General features: G+C 40.7%; 1 protein-coding gene across 2 annotated transcripts in view; it reads right to left on the bottom strand.

Moving 5' to 3' along the window:
• The window catches only part of DNAH11 (dynein axonemal heavy chain 11), a 220978-nt gene extending 212542 nt beyond the window's left edge, over nucleotides 1–8436 (bottom strand). For both annotated transcript variants that reach the window (XM_039342134.1, XM_039342133.1), the window contains exons 1-2: nucleotides 7943–8436; nucleotides 777–917 (exon numbers count right to left, since the gene is read on the bottom strand). In XM_039342134.1, the coding sequence (XP_039198068.1) occupies nucleotides 777–917; nucleotides 7943–8176 (375 nt within the window). In that variant the 5' untranslated portion in view covers nucleotides 8177–8436. The remainder of the gene's footprint in view (nucleotides 1–776; nucleotides 918–7942) is intronic.
• Between the last annotated feature and the right edge of the window lie 9174 nt (nucleotides 8437–17610).

Below are 17610 nucleotides of genomic sequence, written 5' to 3' on the forward strand. Positions count from 1 at the left end.
TTCTTCTGTTTGACAAAGGAACAAGTGTTCTTCACAGTATTAGCGTAGGAACACTGATCATTCTCTAATTGAAAAGTGATACTTCCAAATAAGTTTCAAAACATGAATCTTATTAGCAGCTTCTTATTTCATCATTTGGAACAGATTGCATTTGAGATTTCAAATATCCTCCATAACACTGTATGAAAAATATTACAAGATTATTCTTGCTGATTTCACTCTCACATCTCTCACCTGTCTACATAATTCAAAATATTAAAAACCTTTCCCACATAATTCCTTCAATATAAATTCTGTCTTTATAATGTTGCTAAACAAAAGCTTTCATAGACTTTATTTTTAAAAAATGAAAATATTTAGAAGATAGAAATCTAGTAGTCTCCAAAAAGAAAATGCTTTTTGGCAACTTTTCTACTAAAACAGATGTAAGGATAACATATTGCAAAACAATTATGTTCTTTTTTAAGTTCCTTTAAACTAACGTTTACTAAAAGTTATTTGTCTAGCATTGAATATATAGAATTTAAGAACCAAGAGTTTAAAAAAATAGAAGTCCTTTGAAATAATGTTAAAATAGGGAATCTAGATTCCAGTCCTTGCTAAAAATTCTGAAATTCACTATTTGGTGTTGAGCCAATCACAGACTCCCAACAATCTATTTCACAGAATAAAATGAAGGGAGATCTTTATGTGTACTGTCTTGAGCATCCAGAGAAAACATGATCTGTAAATGTTGTATGTAAATAAAACAAAACAAATGAACAAACAAAGAGTACCTTCTCTAAGAACACTATTACATGCTCCAAGGGTATCCCAGACAGTTCTGACAATCTGAGGTCTTCCTTGTAGTTTTCTGTTCCAATGCAATTTGCAGACTTCATAACCCATACAAGTTTATGTTTTATAACACTTGGTATCTAAATCAGAAAGAGACATACTACTAATAATAATGAAAATAAACCCATGATTTATCCCACTGTAATATAATATGAGCTCCAAGGTCCCTTCCAACTTTATTGTTACCGTTGTTGTTGTTGTTGTTGTTATTATTATTATTATTATTATTATTATTATTGCTCTGGCCAACATCCTGCAACTATTTAGGATTAACTGTAGAAAGTAAAGGATTCATGCTATATGGGAGACTGTAGAATTTTATATTTTCATAAGTTGGGGGTGGGAAACCTTTTGCAGACAATGGCTGATTCATGGTCCAGGAGCTACAGAACTCATTCACTGAGATCAAGGTGTGTAATGAAATGTCTGAATGACCTTGAAGAATGAGGGGAAGAGGTGCTGCCTAGGAAACAATCAGATTAAGAGAGGGAGAATCCAAAGTGCTTAACGGTCAGAGAAAGAAACTCTGGTACTTTCAGAATTGAAAGATTGATATCAGCTCTCTCAGGTAAACCAGACAGAAAACCACACTAGATGAATTAATTCCACTTTATTATACAATTAGCAGAATTATTTAACAGAATATTGGAGATAAAAACTCCCCACCACCACTTTAAACTGCTTAACCCATTAGGACATGTCCTTCCTAAGTTTTTTTTTTTTTCTAATTGTAAAGCCACTTAACAGTTTTTGGGCCCTTCTGAAGGTCAGAAGATGGGAGCAGATCTCACCTCTGATGGCAGAATGTTCCACAAGGCAAGGGCCGCAGCAGAAAAGGCTCTTCTCCTCAACCCCACAACCTGAAATTCTTTAGTGGATGGGGTCTGCAGTAAGCCACTTCCATTGGAGTGAATGGGACAGGCTAATCTCATTGAGGCAAGAAGGTTCCTCATATATATAAATGGCTTAGATGCCAATGATCAACACCTGGAATTGGACTTGGAAGCCAATGGTAACCGATGCAGCTCATGCAACAGTGATATTATATGCACCATCCTAGTGGTCTCCAGAGTTTTTAAGGTAGCCTCATGCAGAATACATTGCTTTTTGAGCAGGAGTCTGGGAGAATCCACAGATTGTACACCAAGTCTGTCTGGGATAGTGCAACCCATTCAGAACTAAAGGTGATAAACAATAGGATTCCTACATCCACAGTTGCTCCATCTTACCAGGGTTTAGGTAAAGCCTATGACCTCCATCCAAATCCCTTCAGCCTCTAGGCACTGTGAAAGTATCATCTGGATCACCAGGAATGGAGATATAATCCTGAATATCATCCACATAGTGATGACATTGCATCCCAAGGTGTTGGATGATCTCACCCAGTGGTTTCATGTAGATGTTAAAAAAGAGCAAAGAGAATACTGAAGCCCATGGCACCCCATAAAGGAGTGGCCATGCAATACTGTGCAATATTCTGTCATCCAAAAGGATACCATGGTCGATCGCCCCCAAAGCTGCCAAAAAGTCAAGGAAAGCAAGGATGGATTCATTATCCCTATCCTGCTCTTGCCAAAGATCATTCATAAGCATGACCAACACTCTATTTGTCCCATAATCAGGCTTGAAATCTGACTGAAAGGTGTTCAAATAATCTATTTCATTCAGGACACTCTGGTGCTGCAATATACCGTAACCCTTTTTTCCACCACCAGTTGGGAAAATGGATGGAAATTGTCTGTACTAAGGAAGAGAAAGATTTAATATGCTAGATTTATAAATTAAATAATCAAGGAATTTTAAACTTTAAAATTGAACTAAACAATTTGTTGTGGGGCAGCCACAAATTCTCTTGGCTTTGTTTTAACATGGGATTTAATCATAACATGAATAACATGTGACTATAAACTTTCTGTCTGCAATATAGTTGCAAGAAACTAGCAATGCCTTCTAATCTCTTTGAAGAGCAAATTGGGTTATTTCTCATTTAAATTATTTAAGTAATTTTACTTTGTAAACTAACACTGGACAGTAATAACTTTCTAATGAACCACAACTTCTAGTATAAACAGTGCTTACAGATTGTGGGGAACGGTTGCTGGAATTGGGTATGTCTAATTTAACAAAGAGAAGACTAGGGGGGGGGGAACATGATAGCTGTGTTCCAATATCTCAGGGGCTGCCACAAAGAAGAGGGAGTCAAGCTATTTTCCAAAGCACCTGAAGGCAGGACAAGAAGCAACGGATGGAAACTAATCAAGGAGAGAAGCAACCTAGAATTAAGGAGAAACTTCCTGACAGTTACAACAATTAACCAATGGAAAAACCTGCCTCCAGAAGTGGTGAATGCTCCAACACTGGAAGTTTTTGAGAAGAGACTGGACAGCCATTTGTCCGAAATGGTGTAGGGTTTCCTGCCTGAGCAGGGGGTTGGACTCGATGACCTCCAGGGTCCCTTCCAACATTATTATTATTATTATTATTATTATTATTATTATTATTATTATTATTATTATTATGATCATCGCACAGTCAGCCAGATGTTCAGACTGGATTTGGCATTTTGTCTACCTATCGAGTCCTTACCCAGGACCTGGGATAGGCAGATGTGGATGTTTGATGGTATTACAGATATCGTCGCAGGATGGAAGCAGTTCCTAATAAGGCCGCCTTTTGCAATTGACTAATAGCGAATTTGTCAATGCCAATGGTGTTCAAGTGGTGCTCCAGTTGTTTTGGGATTGCACCCAAGGAGCCTATTACTATTGGTACTACCCTTGCTTGCTTTTGCCACAGTCTTTCTATTTCTATTTGTAGGTCTTTGTATTTTGTTATCTTCTCCAGTTCTTTCTCTTCTATTCTGCTGTCTCCAGGCACTGCCACGTCCACTATCCAGACTTTTTTGTCTTTCTTATCGACAATTGTTAAGTCTGGGGTGTTATGTTGCAGGTGCTTGTCTGTTTGAATTCTGAAGTCCCAGAGCAGTTTAATTTTATCATTTTCTATGACTTTCTCTATTTTATGATCCCACCAGTTTTTGCTTACAGGCAAATGATATTTTTTGCAGATCTTCCAATGCACCATTGTTGCTACTTTGTCATGCCGCTGCTTGTAATCAGTCTGTGCAATCTTCTTGCAACAGCTTACCAAGTGGTCCACTGTTTCTTCAGCTTCTTTGCATAGGCGGCACTTACTGTCTGTTGCTGTCTTCTCAATTTTGACTTTGTATGCATTTGTCCTTAAGGCTTGGTCTTGTGCAGCCAGAATTAGTCCCTCGGTCTCTTTCTTCAATTTTCCTGCTCTTAGCCATTGCCAGGTTTTATTATTATCTGCTTTCCCAGCTATTTTTTTCATGTATTGGCCATGTAGTGCTTTGTCTTCCCATGCCTCTATTCTGTTCTTCATTTGGTCTTTCTTGTAGGCCAGTTTGGTCTCTCCAGTAGTCAGTAAGCCTTCCTGATATACTAATTTCAGTGCATCTTCATCATTGTTCTTCAGATATTCTTCCAAAGCCATTTTTTCTTCTTCAACCATCTGATGTACTTGTAGCATTCCACGCCCACCTATTTGCCTTGGTAGATAAAGTCTATCAATGTCACTGCGTGGATGAAGGGCATGATTCATTGTCATTATTTTTCTGGTCTGCCTATCCATTGCTTTTAGTTCTGCTTGAGTCCAGTCCACTATTCCAGCTGTGTACCTAATGACTGGGATTGCCCAGGTGTTGATTGCCTTTATGGTATTTCCTCCATTGAGTTTGGATTTTAAGATCTTCTTCACTCTCTTGATGTATTCACCTCTAATCTTTTTCTTGACTTCAGTGTGCTTGATGTTGTCAGCTTGAAGGATACCCAAGTATTTGTAGTACTCTTCCTCATCCAGACTCTTAATGTTATTTTCGTGGGGCATCTTGATTCCTTCAGTTTTCATTATTTTTCCTTGTTTGATAGTAAGTGTGGCACATTTGTCCAAGCCAAACTCCATTACAATATCTTGGCTATATATACGGACAGTGTTGAGCAGCGATTCTATTTCAGATGATGTTTTTCCATACAGCTTCAGATCATCCATGTAAAGGAGGTGGGATAGTCTGGCAGATGTTTTTGATGTTTGATAGCCATGTCCTGAGTTATTCAGTATTGTTGACAGAGGAAACAGTGCAATAACAAATAGTAATGGTGATAATGAATCTCCTTGAAATATTCCTCTCTTGATATTAACCTCTCCCAGCCTCTCACCATTGATCTGCAACTGTGTCTTCCATTGTGCCATCGATCTTTGCACAAATTTTCTGATGTTTCTACTGACTCCTGTTATTTCTAGGCACTTTATTATCCAATCATGTGGCAGAGAGTCAAATGCCTTTTTGTAGTCAATCCATGCCACATTCAGGTTGGTCTTCCTTCTCTTGCAGTTTTCCAAGATCATTTTGTCTATTAGGAGTTGATCTTTTATTCCTCTGCTATTGGGGCGGTTTCCTTTCTGCTCAGGTGGAAAGAGATTGTTTTCAACTAGATGCTGTTGCACTGCATCAGCTACCACACCAGTTAGTAATTTGAAAGTTGTTGGTAAGCAGGTAATTGGCCTGTAGTTACCTGGTGTTGCCCCTTTTGCTGGATTTTTCATTATTAGGTAGGTTTTCCCAGTTGTTAGCCACTTTTCAATTTCTCCTCCTTGTAGTATATTGTTGAACTGTTTGGCAATGAGTGGGTGTATAACAGTTAGATGTTTCAACCAAAACCCATGCAGTTCATCTTCACCTGGTGCTGACCAATTTTTGATTTTCTTTGCTCTTTTTTCTACCATTTTTGTTGTTATTACTAGTTCTTTCATTTCAACTTCTGTTTTATTTGCATCCACCTCTTTTAACCAAGCCGCATCCTTGTTGTATTTCTTTGGGTTATCCCATATCTGCTTCCAGAACTGCACTGTTTCTTCCTTGTCAGGTACTGACTGATTCCTTGCAGTTTCTCCATTGATGGATTGGTAGAAACGTTTCTGATTGGATTGAAATTGGAGGTTCTGCCTATAGTTTGCAATTCGAGCTTCATATCTACTGATTTTCCTGGCTATAGCTGTTATTTGTTGCTTTATTATTTCCAGTGCTTCCTTGATCTTCCTTGTTTCTAAGTGGTATTTCTTGATTAGGTATTCTTTGGTCTTCTTGTTCTTCAGCTTCTTTTCTTTCATCTGTTCTAGCTTGCTTGCATGTGATCTTAACTTGCTGATCTTATTTTCTAGTCTAACCTTCCATTTTTCTGGTGCACTGTTTGTTTGTTTTTCTTTTTTGTTGATTTTGCATCCCAGGTATTCTGTTATAACTGCAGCTGTGCTGTACATTAGTTGGTTTGTTTCTTGCAGTGAATTGGTGCTTATACTTGATATTGCAGTATTTGCATCTTTTAATGCTTGTGCTAGCTGTTTCTTTGGAACAAGCTTCAATGCAGGTAGCCTTATTCTGTTGTTTTTGTGCTGTTCTAGATGCTCAGTTATTCTTTGTTTCAATTCTTTTATTTCTTTAGTTAGAGGGTTTTGTTCTTCCTGAGGAAGAGGTGCCTGGTTTCCAAATGAGAACAGTTGTATATCTCTGCTGGATTCCTTCACTGCCAACTCCCCCTGGTTTGCCTCTACATTCTGAATTACTTCTGGTAAGGCTTTGATTTCTTTGCCCTGGGTAAACCTTTGCAGTTCGTCCAATTCTGTTTCTGTGAATACTTTATTTCGTGTTATAAATCGGCGTTGATCTGCTAGTCTCTGTTCTGTTATTTCTGATTCTGGATGTTGTTCTTTCCAGAACTGGTGCATTCGTTTTAGATATCCTCTTCTTGTTGGACTTGATCTGTAGTAACAGATCATTATTTCTTTGTTTTCAATCACTGTGTATCTGCGACGGGTAAACATCTTTTCTTCCAGTAGTTCTGCAGCTGCTGGCCCTGGTTGCTCAGCCAACAGTCCTGAGTCCTGTAACCCATTTTTCACCAGATATCCAGGAACTCCGATATCTAGCGCAGACCTTGTTAACCCGTATTATTACTATTATTATTATTATTATTATTATTATTATTATTATTATTATTATTATTATTAAACTTTTTGGGATTGCAACACAAACTGGATTAGCATTTTTACTGCACACTGATTGTATTTAATCACTCATGTAGCAAAAATCAAAGTTATTCCATTTCTTTGAATTTCTGCATCATACAACTCTGATTTTTATATATAATCAATGTAATCTAATGCCAATTCAAACCTAAACAAATTGTTTAAAATCTTACCCTGAATTATGGGTTAGATCAAAGGCATAGCAAGCAGTCCTACAGAATCTCCCCCCCCCCCATTTTTTTTTTTTTTTTGATGTGAGCTTTTTGCATATCTGTGGGAAAATTTGAGAAAGTTGACAGTACTAAAAGCTTGACTGTATTATGATCAGATAGGGAAAGTTGGGATTGTTTTTAATATCTAAAAATTATAACAAAATAACAAAAAAACCTGTGTATTTTTGATTTGCAGTACAATTCAAGATATTAAAGTTAAATACATCAAACAAGTAATAGATAATCTTTTTAGAGGAATTCTCATCAAAGAATTTGTACTTATTATCTATTGGTATTGTGAAAGAAAGACTACAAGTGGACAAGCCCACATCCACAGTGATAGCAGCATCCATAGTCCATCAGTGATAGTTTGTGTTTCATATGGAGAAATAATTGCCTTCCTAACTGTGGGAAAGTTATATTCCATTATTCAGTAGATAGTCCCTGCAAGTGGATTTATACATTGGCATGATCAGAAGAAAAGAAAGAATCGGTATGCATCTGTTGGTATTTTGTACAGGATGCACATCTTTGTACAACGTGCGGGAGAAATGTTGCAGAAAAAAATGAATGCTGAAGTTCCCAGAGACAGAAAAAGGTTTTGATGTCTCCTCCAAGCATGCCAGGTCATAGAGAATATGAGCCTGTATTTGCTTATTTATTAAATTCCCCATTCCCTCCGTGCCTTTGAATGCATGAGACAGGATGCCCAAAGAGCCCCCAAACAGAAAACGAGGAAACTAGTTTAAAACAGTAACTATGTACGAAACCATATTCCCTCCTTTTACCTTTGTCTCCATAGCCAGTCCTCCGGCCACAGAGAGATAGAAGGCCAAGAAAGCAGGGCGGTTACTCTCTAAAAAGTCCGCCACGAGCTTTTGGTTCTGTTCCTCTTCCAGAAACTTGCACCATTTGTCTTCTTTGAGCCTTAACAAATGTGCCAGGCAGCGGCCCAAGAATTGCACCCGCTCGTCCTCAGCGAAACTTTTTTCCTGCACTGTCTCGTCTTCCTCGTCCTCCATAGCCACTCGGAGTAATACAAGCGGGAGAGTCGAGTGAAACCCTTTCCAACAAAGCTTGTCGCCGAAGCACTTCTGCTATCTTCTGCTACTTTTCGTATGCTATCCTTAGGATCGCTTCCCGACGATTTGATGGCTAAACTACGCTTTCGTTTTCTCTCCTGTCTGAGCCCGGACAGTTCACCTGCCTCTGCTGCGCCGGCCCACGCGAGTCTTCTTTCCCTAAGACCAGCGCAGGAGCGTCGCTCAGCTCCCCTTCACTACCGCGGCGACAGCAGCGTCCCGTTGCCCTGGGGACCAACTAAATCACACTCAGGCCACTGGCAGTTGCGGCTGAAGGGAAACAAATCACAGCTTTAGCCAATTAGGGCCACTCTTTTTTGAGGAAGGAACCACCAGCTGCAGAAAAGCCGGGGGAGGATGCAGCTAAGATTTTGATGGAGAGTGGCGAAATGCACAATGCAGCCCTATGTTGGTAGATTCTAATGCCAGATCCCTTTGACTTCAATGGGCTTTACTCTTGAGTTAATGGAGGCCAAAGTCTTTCTCCCTCTCAACTCAGAACTGGTCACTATAACATATGGCAGCCTCCTGCCAATACTATCTCAACCTCTGAAAGAATGGACATGGAAGTATACGTGTTGCTTTACTTAGTTTGGTTTTGATTCTTATGGTTTTAATATTTTTAGTAGATGTTGTTTTGATTGTGAGCAGCTACAAAAGTTTGGAAGAAAAAGAAAGAGCAATAGAGTTTTGTTAGCACACTTTCCTCATGGATGAAGTTAATGATGAATGAGAATGCATCTTGTTTGCCCTCTGAATACTTTACTTGCTAAAAGTAAGAGTACTTTCTAAGATTTGAATCCTGGGCATGAAGTGAAAAAATAATTAACCAATAATTTAAAATCAGGTTGTGAGGTTTGGGAGGTGAGAGCTATCTATCAACTTCTATAAGCATCTGGCCATTAATGTGGAATGGTTGTGAAAATAAAACTTTCTGAATCTGTATTAAAAAATAAATACAGTAAATGCTATTAAGAATTCCACAAACAGACTGAAAGTGAATTAAGAATGTATTCCCCACGAAAACTGATAGTTTTATGTCACTTCCATTGATAGTGGTACCCTAAATTCTATGGCTGTCCTCAGCTGACCCAACCAACTGCCATGTGACTTCACATCACTTTGGCAATTCAAGCCAATTTATTATATAAATTAACTAGCTTGGGATCCCCTTTCAGGGTTATATTGTAAGAGCAGCTACAAAGAACTTCCACTGGAATTGCATGGTGGAGCAGCTTGGCACAACACAGGAGTGTATAGAAACATTTGCAAGTAAGGTAATCAAAGAGAGAAAAACATTTAAGATTAAAAGAAATAGAAAAAAAGGCTCACTGATAGTGATAGATTTTTAAAAAATGTAATGGAAATGATTGAAAAGAATTGAAAGAAGAGGTCCAATGGGGTGAATGGAATTAAAAACAAAAGTAATGTAATGATTTGAGATAAAACTGAAGTGAAGAAATGCTGAAATATTTTAAAGTTTTGTATGAGAAGGATAGTGATCTGTTGCAGAATATAGTAGTGTTTAAAAATGTGTGGATCCTTTTGAATTTTTAATATTTCTGCATAAATACGGTATAATTTAAAATGTGATTTGTTTCCACCTATTTATAGTGGTACCTCAGTATTCATTGTTAATTGGTTCTCTGAGGTGTGATGAGTACCAAAAATGATGAATACTAAATAAATTTTTTCCATAAGGAATAATATAGTGAGTCACAAAGCAGCAAACACTGACAAGTTCTAGTTTGTGTGTTGACTATCAAACAAACAATGAATACCAGGAAAAAAAAAATCACGTCAAAATACATTGAGTACCAAATTCGATGAGTTTCAAAGCAGCGACTACCAAAGTACCACTGTATTTCTAAAACTAACTCAATTAAACAAATGATTCAAAAGTATTTGTTCATTTATTGTTTGAAGAAAATGATCCAAAGTTATATGTGGCAAAAGTGATCTTCGGCTTTCAGTAATTAGTGTAAGCCATTTGGGCAGCAGTAACTGCAACTAAACGTTTCTGATAATTCTTGATCATTCCTGCACATCAGTTTGGAGTGATTTTAGCCCCATTCCTCCTTCAACTAAGGATGTTAATGGACTTCCTCACATAAACTGCCGACTTCTTTCCACAACATTTCTATAGAATTAAGGTTAGAACTTTGATTTCACCATTCTAAACTTTAATCACATGACAGCAGAGATATTGTGATGGCTGGAACTTTGAGAACCAGTTGTAACTCTCCTTTTTCAGTGGCATTGTAACTTCAGATGGTTGCTGTACAAATGGTTAGTAAGAGAGCACTATCTGTAAATGTTAGTATTCAAGGGGGAAAAATGATGAAATCATAATGTTATGTGTCAGAATCCAATTATATTTCATCTTTAATTATCAAACATAGAAACTCCCAATTCTGCCTTCTCTGGATTCTGCCATAAGAGGGAGAAAAGGGGGAGAGCAAAGGGGCTTTATGGCCCTCACTTCCTTCAGCACACTTCAAAGGACTGAATGTGTGTTTATTGTGGCCTCTAAGCTTTAACATATCAAAGAAGAGTAATTGCCTTTCATGTAGTTATCTGAAGTCTCCATCCAGACGGAAGAAGAAAGGGGATGGAATTGTGATACTTGAAACTATCACTGGAAGGGGGGTTGATTGGGTGGGACTACTGGGGAACCCCTTAAAACCTTGAATGGGAGAGCTTGAACCCCAAGTCCTGTCTAGCATGCCTGCAACCATTTTCTCTTAATAAAGGATTCCTGTTGGAAGAGCTATTCCAAGAGTTCTGTCTTCTTAAGATGCAAAGTGGGGTGGGTCCTTACATTAGACAGGACTTGCAAAATTAATCCACCTGGAAGGTAGACCCTTGCCGGGGGATTTTGCAAAAATTTACCATGTCAGACAACGAAGCAAGAGAGGGAGAAAACTCCCTGGAAAGAGAGCCGCTGACCCAGTTGGAACCTTGCCAGATGTTGGGATCCGAGAGGCCAGATTTCTCAGAAGAAGAAGTGGTGGAGACACAGGACCACAAGCCTCGCTGGTCGATGGGCGTTGGAAAGAAAAGCGAGTGGGGAAAGGAATCAAGAAAAGTGACCCTGAGACGGGGAACCAAGCAACCAGAATGGAAGCAGGAGATGGAGAAATCCCTGCACGCAAGTGAAGAGGGAGGAAGCTGTATGCCGTACTCAGACTGGATCCTAGAGAGAGCTATTGACCTGATGAAGAGAACTCTCAGCTCCCTAGGAGAGGAGATTCCTGAGCCCTACGCCCGCCCCAGTTCCTGGAGCCACAAAGGGAGAGACACCGAGGGGGACGTGGAACCTGCAACCCCAGGGACATTTACTGATCCAGGAGCTCCCACCCCCTACCGGACCACAGATGGAAATCTGGACGGAAGACACTACCACCCACAATGGAGGCACCGATCCATTCCAAGACGTCCACCGTTGGAGGTGAAATTCAAAGGGGAGCCAACACGCTTGGGGTTTTTCCTAACCCAAGTCCTCAGCTACATGGAGGAATATGGGCAGGACATCCCCAGCGACAAAGCCCGCATCCGGATCGTGCAATCTGCCCTGGATGGACCAGCTGCAGATTGGGTGGTGAACCTGCATGACTCCAATGCCCCAGAACTCAGTAACTTCAACCGTTTCATGTCCTCGTTGAGAAGACGGTTTGAAGACCCCCTGGCTGATCGCAAAGCCCGTGAAAGAATAACAACGATGAGGCAGGGCAAACGCCCAGTGGCTGAGTATACACAAGAATTCCGAGCCATTGCCAGCAAACTGAATTGGCCAGAAGACATCCTCCTTGGCCGTTTCAAAGACTGACTAAACTATGATCTATATGATGCTTGCCTGCCCCGAGGAGACCCACATCGACTTGAGGAATGGTACGTCTTGGCAGAGGAAGCAGAGATCGACATATTGAAGAGGCATCGCCGAGGAAAACAATGGAGCCGCCCCCCGCCTGAGCTGACACACCAACCGGTGAAATCATCGGATACAGCCAAGAAGCAGATGGGGTGTTTCAAGTGCGGAAGAGAAGGGCATCGAGCTGTAGAATGCCGCTCAAAGGCCCCCCAGCACAACCCAGACAGATCCCCAATCAACAAACCCAGAGGGTATTCAGCTAAGCCAAAAGAAACAGCCATGAAAATGATGGAAATTGCAGAAAACCCCACCTCTGCTCACCAAGGGGAAAGAACTCCAGCCTACACACAGGGACGGTGGATGCCTCAGATGACAGCTCGGAAGGCGAACCCCTGGTAAGTGGACGCATCACACCCATCTTCAAAACAGTGACTATATTAATCCCCCCCATGCCCGAAGCTGTGAAGGTGAAAGCCTTAATAGACTCTGGCTGCACCCGCTGCCTCATTAGCCCAACACTAGTGGGGAATCTGGGCATCCCATCCAGGAGACTGGAACAACCAATCTCATTTGGCCAGCTAGATGGATCCATAGCAGGGGGGGTGCCAGCTACCCTAGCCACTCTGCCAATACACCTCTCCCTGGGCAACCATGAAGAGGACGTAACGTTTGTGGTGACCCCAGGTATGGAATGCCCAATGATTCTAGGGATGGAATGGTTGAAAAAATGGAACCCTGGGTAAATTGGAGGACGACAGAAATCAAATTCCCGAAGGGGGACCCTATGGACTTAAAACCCCAAGAGAGGCTACCAGAATCAAGAATAGAAAAAGCATCCATAGGAGAGGAAAAAAGATTAACAGAAATACCAGAGGAATATAGGGACCTTGCTGAAGTCTTCAGTGAGGAGAGGGCGAATGAGCTTCCCCCCCACCGACCCACAGACTGTACCATTGAATTCAAGCCTGGGGCAAAACTCCCGAAGCCCAGATTATACTCCATGAGCCCAAAGGAGAAGGAGGAAATGGAAAGATTTATAAAAAAAAACCTGGAGAGAGGTTTCATTGAACCAGCTAAGCCTAAAGTGGCTGCCCCGGTCCTTTTTAGAGAGAAGAAGGATGGCTCTTTACGTTTATGCGTGGATTATAGGGCCCTGAACACAATCAGTGAAAGCAACCTATACCCGCTGCCCCTCATGAAAGACATGCTGTCACACCTATCGAAAGGGAAAATTTTTTCTAAACTAGACTTAAGGGAAGCTTACTATCGCGTGAGAATCAAGGAAGGGGACGAATGGAAGACTGCATTTAACTGCCCCATGGGGTGCTATCAATTCAAAGTCTTGCCATTTGGATTACAAGGGGGCCCTGCAGTCTTTATGCAATTAATCAATGACGTTCTAAGGGAGCACCTGTTTAAGGGGGTCCTTGTTTACTTGGACGACATTCTTATCTTTACCGAAACAAAAGAAGAACACGTCAAACTTGTCAGAGCGGTTTTAAAGAAGCTGCGAGCCGCTCACCTATATGCCAAACTCTCAAAATGCGAATTCCACCAGGAAAGGATAGACTACCTAGGCTATCGCATATCCCCACAGGGCATTGAAATGGACCCAGAGAAGGTCAGAGCAGTATTAGAATGGGCACCACCCCGCACAAGAAAACAACTACAAAGTTTCCTGGGCTTTGCAAATTTTTACCGCCAATTCATCCCCTCATTTGCACAGATAGCCTTGCCCCTCACTAACTTACTAAAAACGAAGGGAACATCCTCAGTAAAACCTAGCCAGCCACTAACATGGACAATGGAGTGCCAAGCAGCGTTTGAGAGACTAAAGAGACTTTTTTCTGCCGAACCAGTACTAAGGCACCCAGATATGGACAAGCCCTTCATAATACAGGCAGATGCAAGTGATGTGGCAGTGGGGGCTGTGCTATTACAAGAAAATGATGATGCAGTATTGCAACCCTGTGCATATACATCTAAGAAACTCACGGAAACAGAACAGCGCTGGCCCGTATGGGAGAAGGAGGCTTATGGGATACGTTGGGCATTACTCACGTGGCGACAGTTCCTGGAAGGCAACAAAATCCCCTTCCAGGTATGGACTGATCACAAAAATTTAGAAGCCCTGAAAACTTCCAGGAAACTCAATCCCAAACAAGCCCGCTGGTCCCAGCATTTTCACCAATTCCAATTTAAGCTCAAACATTTACCAGGAAGAAAGAACTTCCTGGCAGATGCACTATCTCGCATGCCCCAATATAACAGCGCACGAACCACAGACTCTAGACCAATAATGGCAGAATCACAACTGGCAGCGCCAGTAACCACAAGAACCCAAGCCAAAATAAAACCACAACTGGACAGCCAAACTGGGATTGAATTCAGAAAAAGTTTGGAAACAGATGATTGGTTCCAGAAAAACAAACATGTGTGCACAATGAGAGACGGATTGCCTTGGGTAGGGGAAAAGTTATATATACCAACAACTCAAAGACTAACTTTCATGCAACTTTGCCATGACACAAAATCAGCAGGGCATTTTGGATTTGTAAAAACTTTACACTTAATTAAACGGCAATTTTGGTGGCCATCAATAAAAAAGGACATAGAAAGTTATGTTGCCAGCTGCCCAACCTGTGCATCAGCAAAGAGGTTGCAAGGGAAATCGCCAGGGCTGTTACAACCAGTGGCAAGTCCCTCAGCCCCCTGGAGGGAAATAGCCATGGATTTTATAGTGGAATTGCCTGAAAGCAATGGGAATACTGTTATCTGGACAGTCACGGACCTATTTTCCAAACAGGTGCACTTTATCCCTTGCCAAAAAATTCCCACTGCAAAGGCCTTAGCAAAACTTTTTATCCAGCACATTTACAGATTGCACGGGGCACCCCAACGCATCATCTCTGATAGGGGAGTGCAATTTACGTCTACATTTTGGAAGGAATTTTTATCCCTCTTAGGGACCACTCAGGGACTGACATCTAGCCATCACCCTCAGACAGATGGACAAGCGGAACGCTGCCAGTCGGTACTTGAGCAATATTTGAGATGTTTTTTTAAATTTCCAACAGAGTGATTGGACGGACTTACTTCCTTTTGCAGAAGTTGCCTACAATAATGCAGTCCACTCCAGCACAGGCTACACTCCTTTTCAAATAGCCAACGGCCAAAGTTTCAACCCTATGCCAGAGTTAACCCCAAAAGAACCAACGAACCCTTCACTGAAAGAATGGATGGAAAACCTACAAAACACCTGGCCAATAGTCAGAAAATCACTAGATGAAGCTAGGCGGGCATACAAAGCACAAGCCGATAAAAAAAGGGTTGAGCCTACCCATTCATTATAGGAGAAATGGTGTACTTATCTACAAAATACCTAAAGTCCCTACAGCCCTGTAAAAAACTTGGACCAAAATATATAGGACCTTTTCCAATTAAAAGGATCATAAATCCAGTAACAGTAGAATTAGAATTACCCCAAAACCTCAGGCAAATACACCCAATTTTTCATTGCAGCTTGCTGAAAAGAGAGCATCAGTCACCTCTACGGCCAAAAATCCCCCCCCCACCACCTCCAATCATGGTTGAGGGGGAACAACACTTCGAAATAAAAGAGATCCTTGACTCTAGGAGATATCGTGGAACAACTCAGTACCTAGTTGCCTGGAAACACCTCCCTGCCTCACAAAATGAGTGGGTCAATAAACGTCACGTCAGAGCCCCGAAGCTATTGAAGAAGTTTCACACAGAGTATCCTAACAAGCCTAACTAAATTTTTTACTTGTGTTTTCTTTCAGGTGGATCTCTCTTATTGTTAAGAGGGGCCGGATGTCAGAATCCAATTATATTTCATCTTTAATTATCAAACATATAAACTCCCAATTCTGACTTCTCTGGATTCTGCCATAAGAGGGAGAAAAGGGGGAGAGCAAAGGGGCTTTATGGCCCTCACTTCATTCAGCACACTTCAAAGGACTGAATGTGTGTTTATTGTGGCCTCTAAGCTTTAACATATCAAAGAAGAGTAATTGCCTTTCATGTAGTTATCTGAAGTCTCCATCCAGACGGAAGAAGAAAGGGGATGGAATTGTGATACTTGAAACTATCACTGGAAGGGGGGTTGATTGGGTGGGACTACTGGGGAACCCCTTAAAACCTTGAATGGAAGAGCTTGAACCCCAAGTCCTGTCTAGCATGCCTGCAACCATTTTCTCTTAATAAAGGATTCCTGTTGGAAGAGCTATTCCAAGAGTTCTGTCTTCTTAAGATGCAAAGTGGGGTGGGTCCTTACATTTATGACAATCCTGAAAAATTGTGCAGCTACAGTAGAGAGCTTTTCTCTATTGGAAAATTCTAAAATATGTATACAGTATACTTATAATGTTCTTGTGTGATTTAGCTTGTTAATGCTAAAGAATGTTGCTATTGTTCATCAATACAAAAAGAAATAAAAACTACAATACAATTTTGATTTGTTAAATGTGCCTGAGATGGTATTTGGCAGAATTATGATTGAAAGGATGCAAAAGTGGTTATAAGCAAAATGTGGGCGGGGCAGCATGGTTTTATTATGGGCAGGGAGTAAGCAGATCCTGTTTTTGCTCTTCAGCAAGTCTTTGATAAATATAGGAATGTGAAAAAAATTATTTTACATTTGTTGGTTTAGAGAAAACATATAAGCTTGAATTATGAATTACTTTGTATGATCATGGGCTTGAAAGTTGGCTGCTGAATATAATATGAATCTTACATGATGGAAATAAAATATGGGTATGAATAAATGGAATACGGATAGTCCTTAACTTACAACAGTTCATTTAGTGACTGTCGAAGTTGCAACAGCACTAAAAAAGTAACATGACCATTTTCACATTTATGACCATTGAGGTAATATCTAAAAATTATAACAAAATAACATCTGGTCATTAGCACTCTGAGGGTTGGTTGTTAGCTGAGAGTAGTTGAGGTAACCTGGGGATTTATCTGTATCCTCAAAATTACCTGAATCAAAGTGCAAACAGATTTGGAACATTCTTGGTACTGTTGATAGGACTGTTATAAACATGAAGTGGTGTCATATCCCTCCCCTTCTGTTGAAAAGGGGCTGGTTTAATTTTAACATAGATGGCCTCTTTGACCCCTTTTAAATCTGTGGTCCTGTCAAGAATGTGAACTTCGCTGTCGTCAAAAGAGTGACCTTTGTCTTTCAAATGCAGATGCTGAATCCTATCCTAATAGGTTTGTTCTCCTGTATTGTGCCAAGCATTTGTGAAGTTGAGAAGTTATGTTCTTTATAATAATGGGCAGAGTGTCCACTCAAGGGATATAGAAACCAGGAATTGGGGCTACAAGAACAAAAGACAAAGCCCAGATAATGAAGTCCTACCCTAGGGAGAGAATTGCCTGACATTGCACAGCAGCCTTTTTCAGTGCAGGATTACTAATCCTATGAAGGCTGATTCAGACTCAGTGGTTCTGAAAAGAACCCCATATTTTG

This window comes from Crotalus tigris, unplaced genomic scaffold, assembly GCF_016545835.1.
Source record: "Crotalus tigris isolate CLP2741 ecotype Arizona unplaced genomic scaffold, ASM1654583v1 scf7180000017774.6281472, whole genome shotgun sequence".
Classification (NCBI taxonomy): domain Eukaryota; kingdom Metazoa; phylum Chordata; class Lepidosauria; order Squamata; family Viperidae; genus Crotalus; species Crotalus tigris.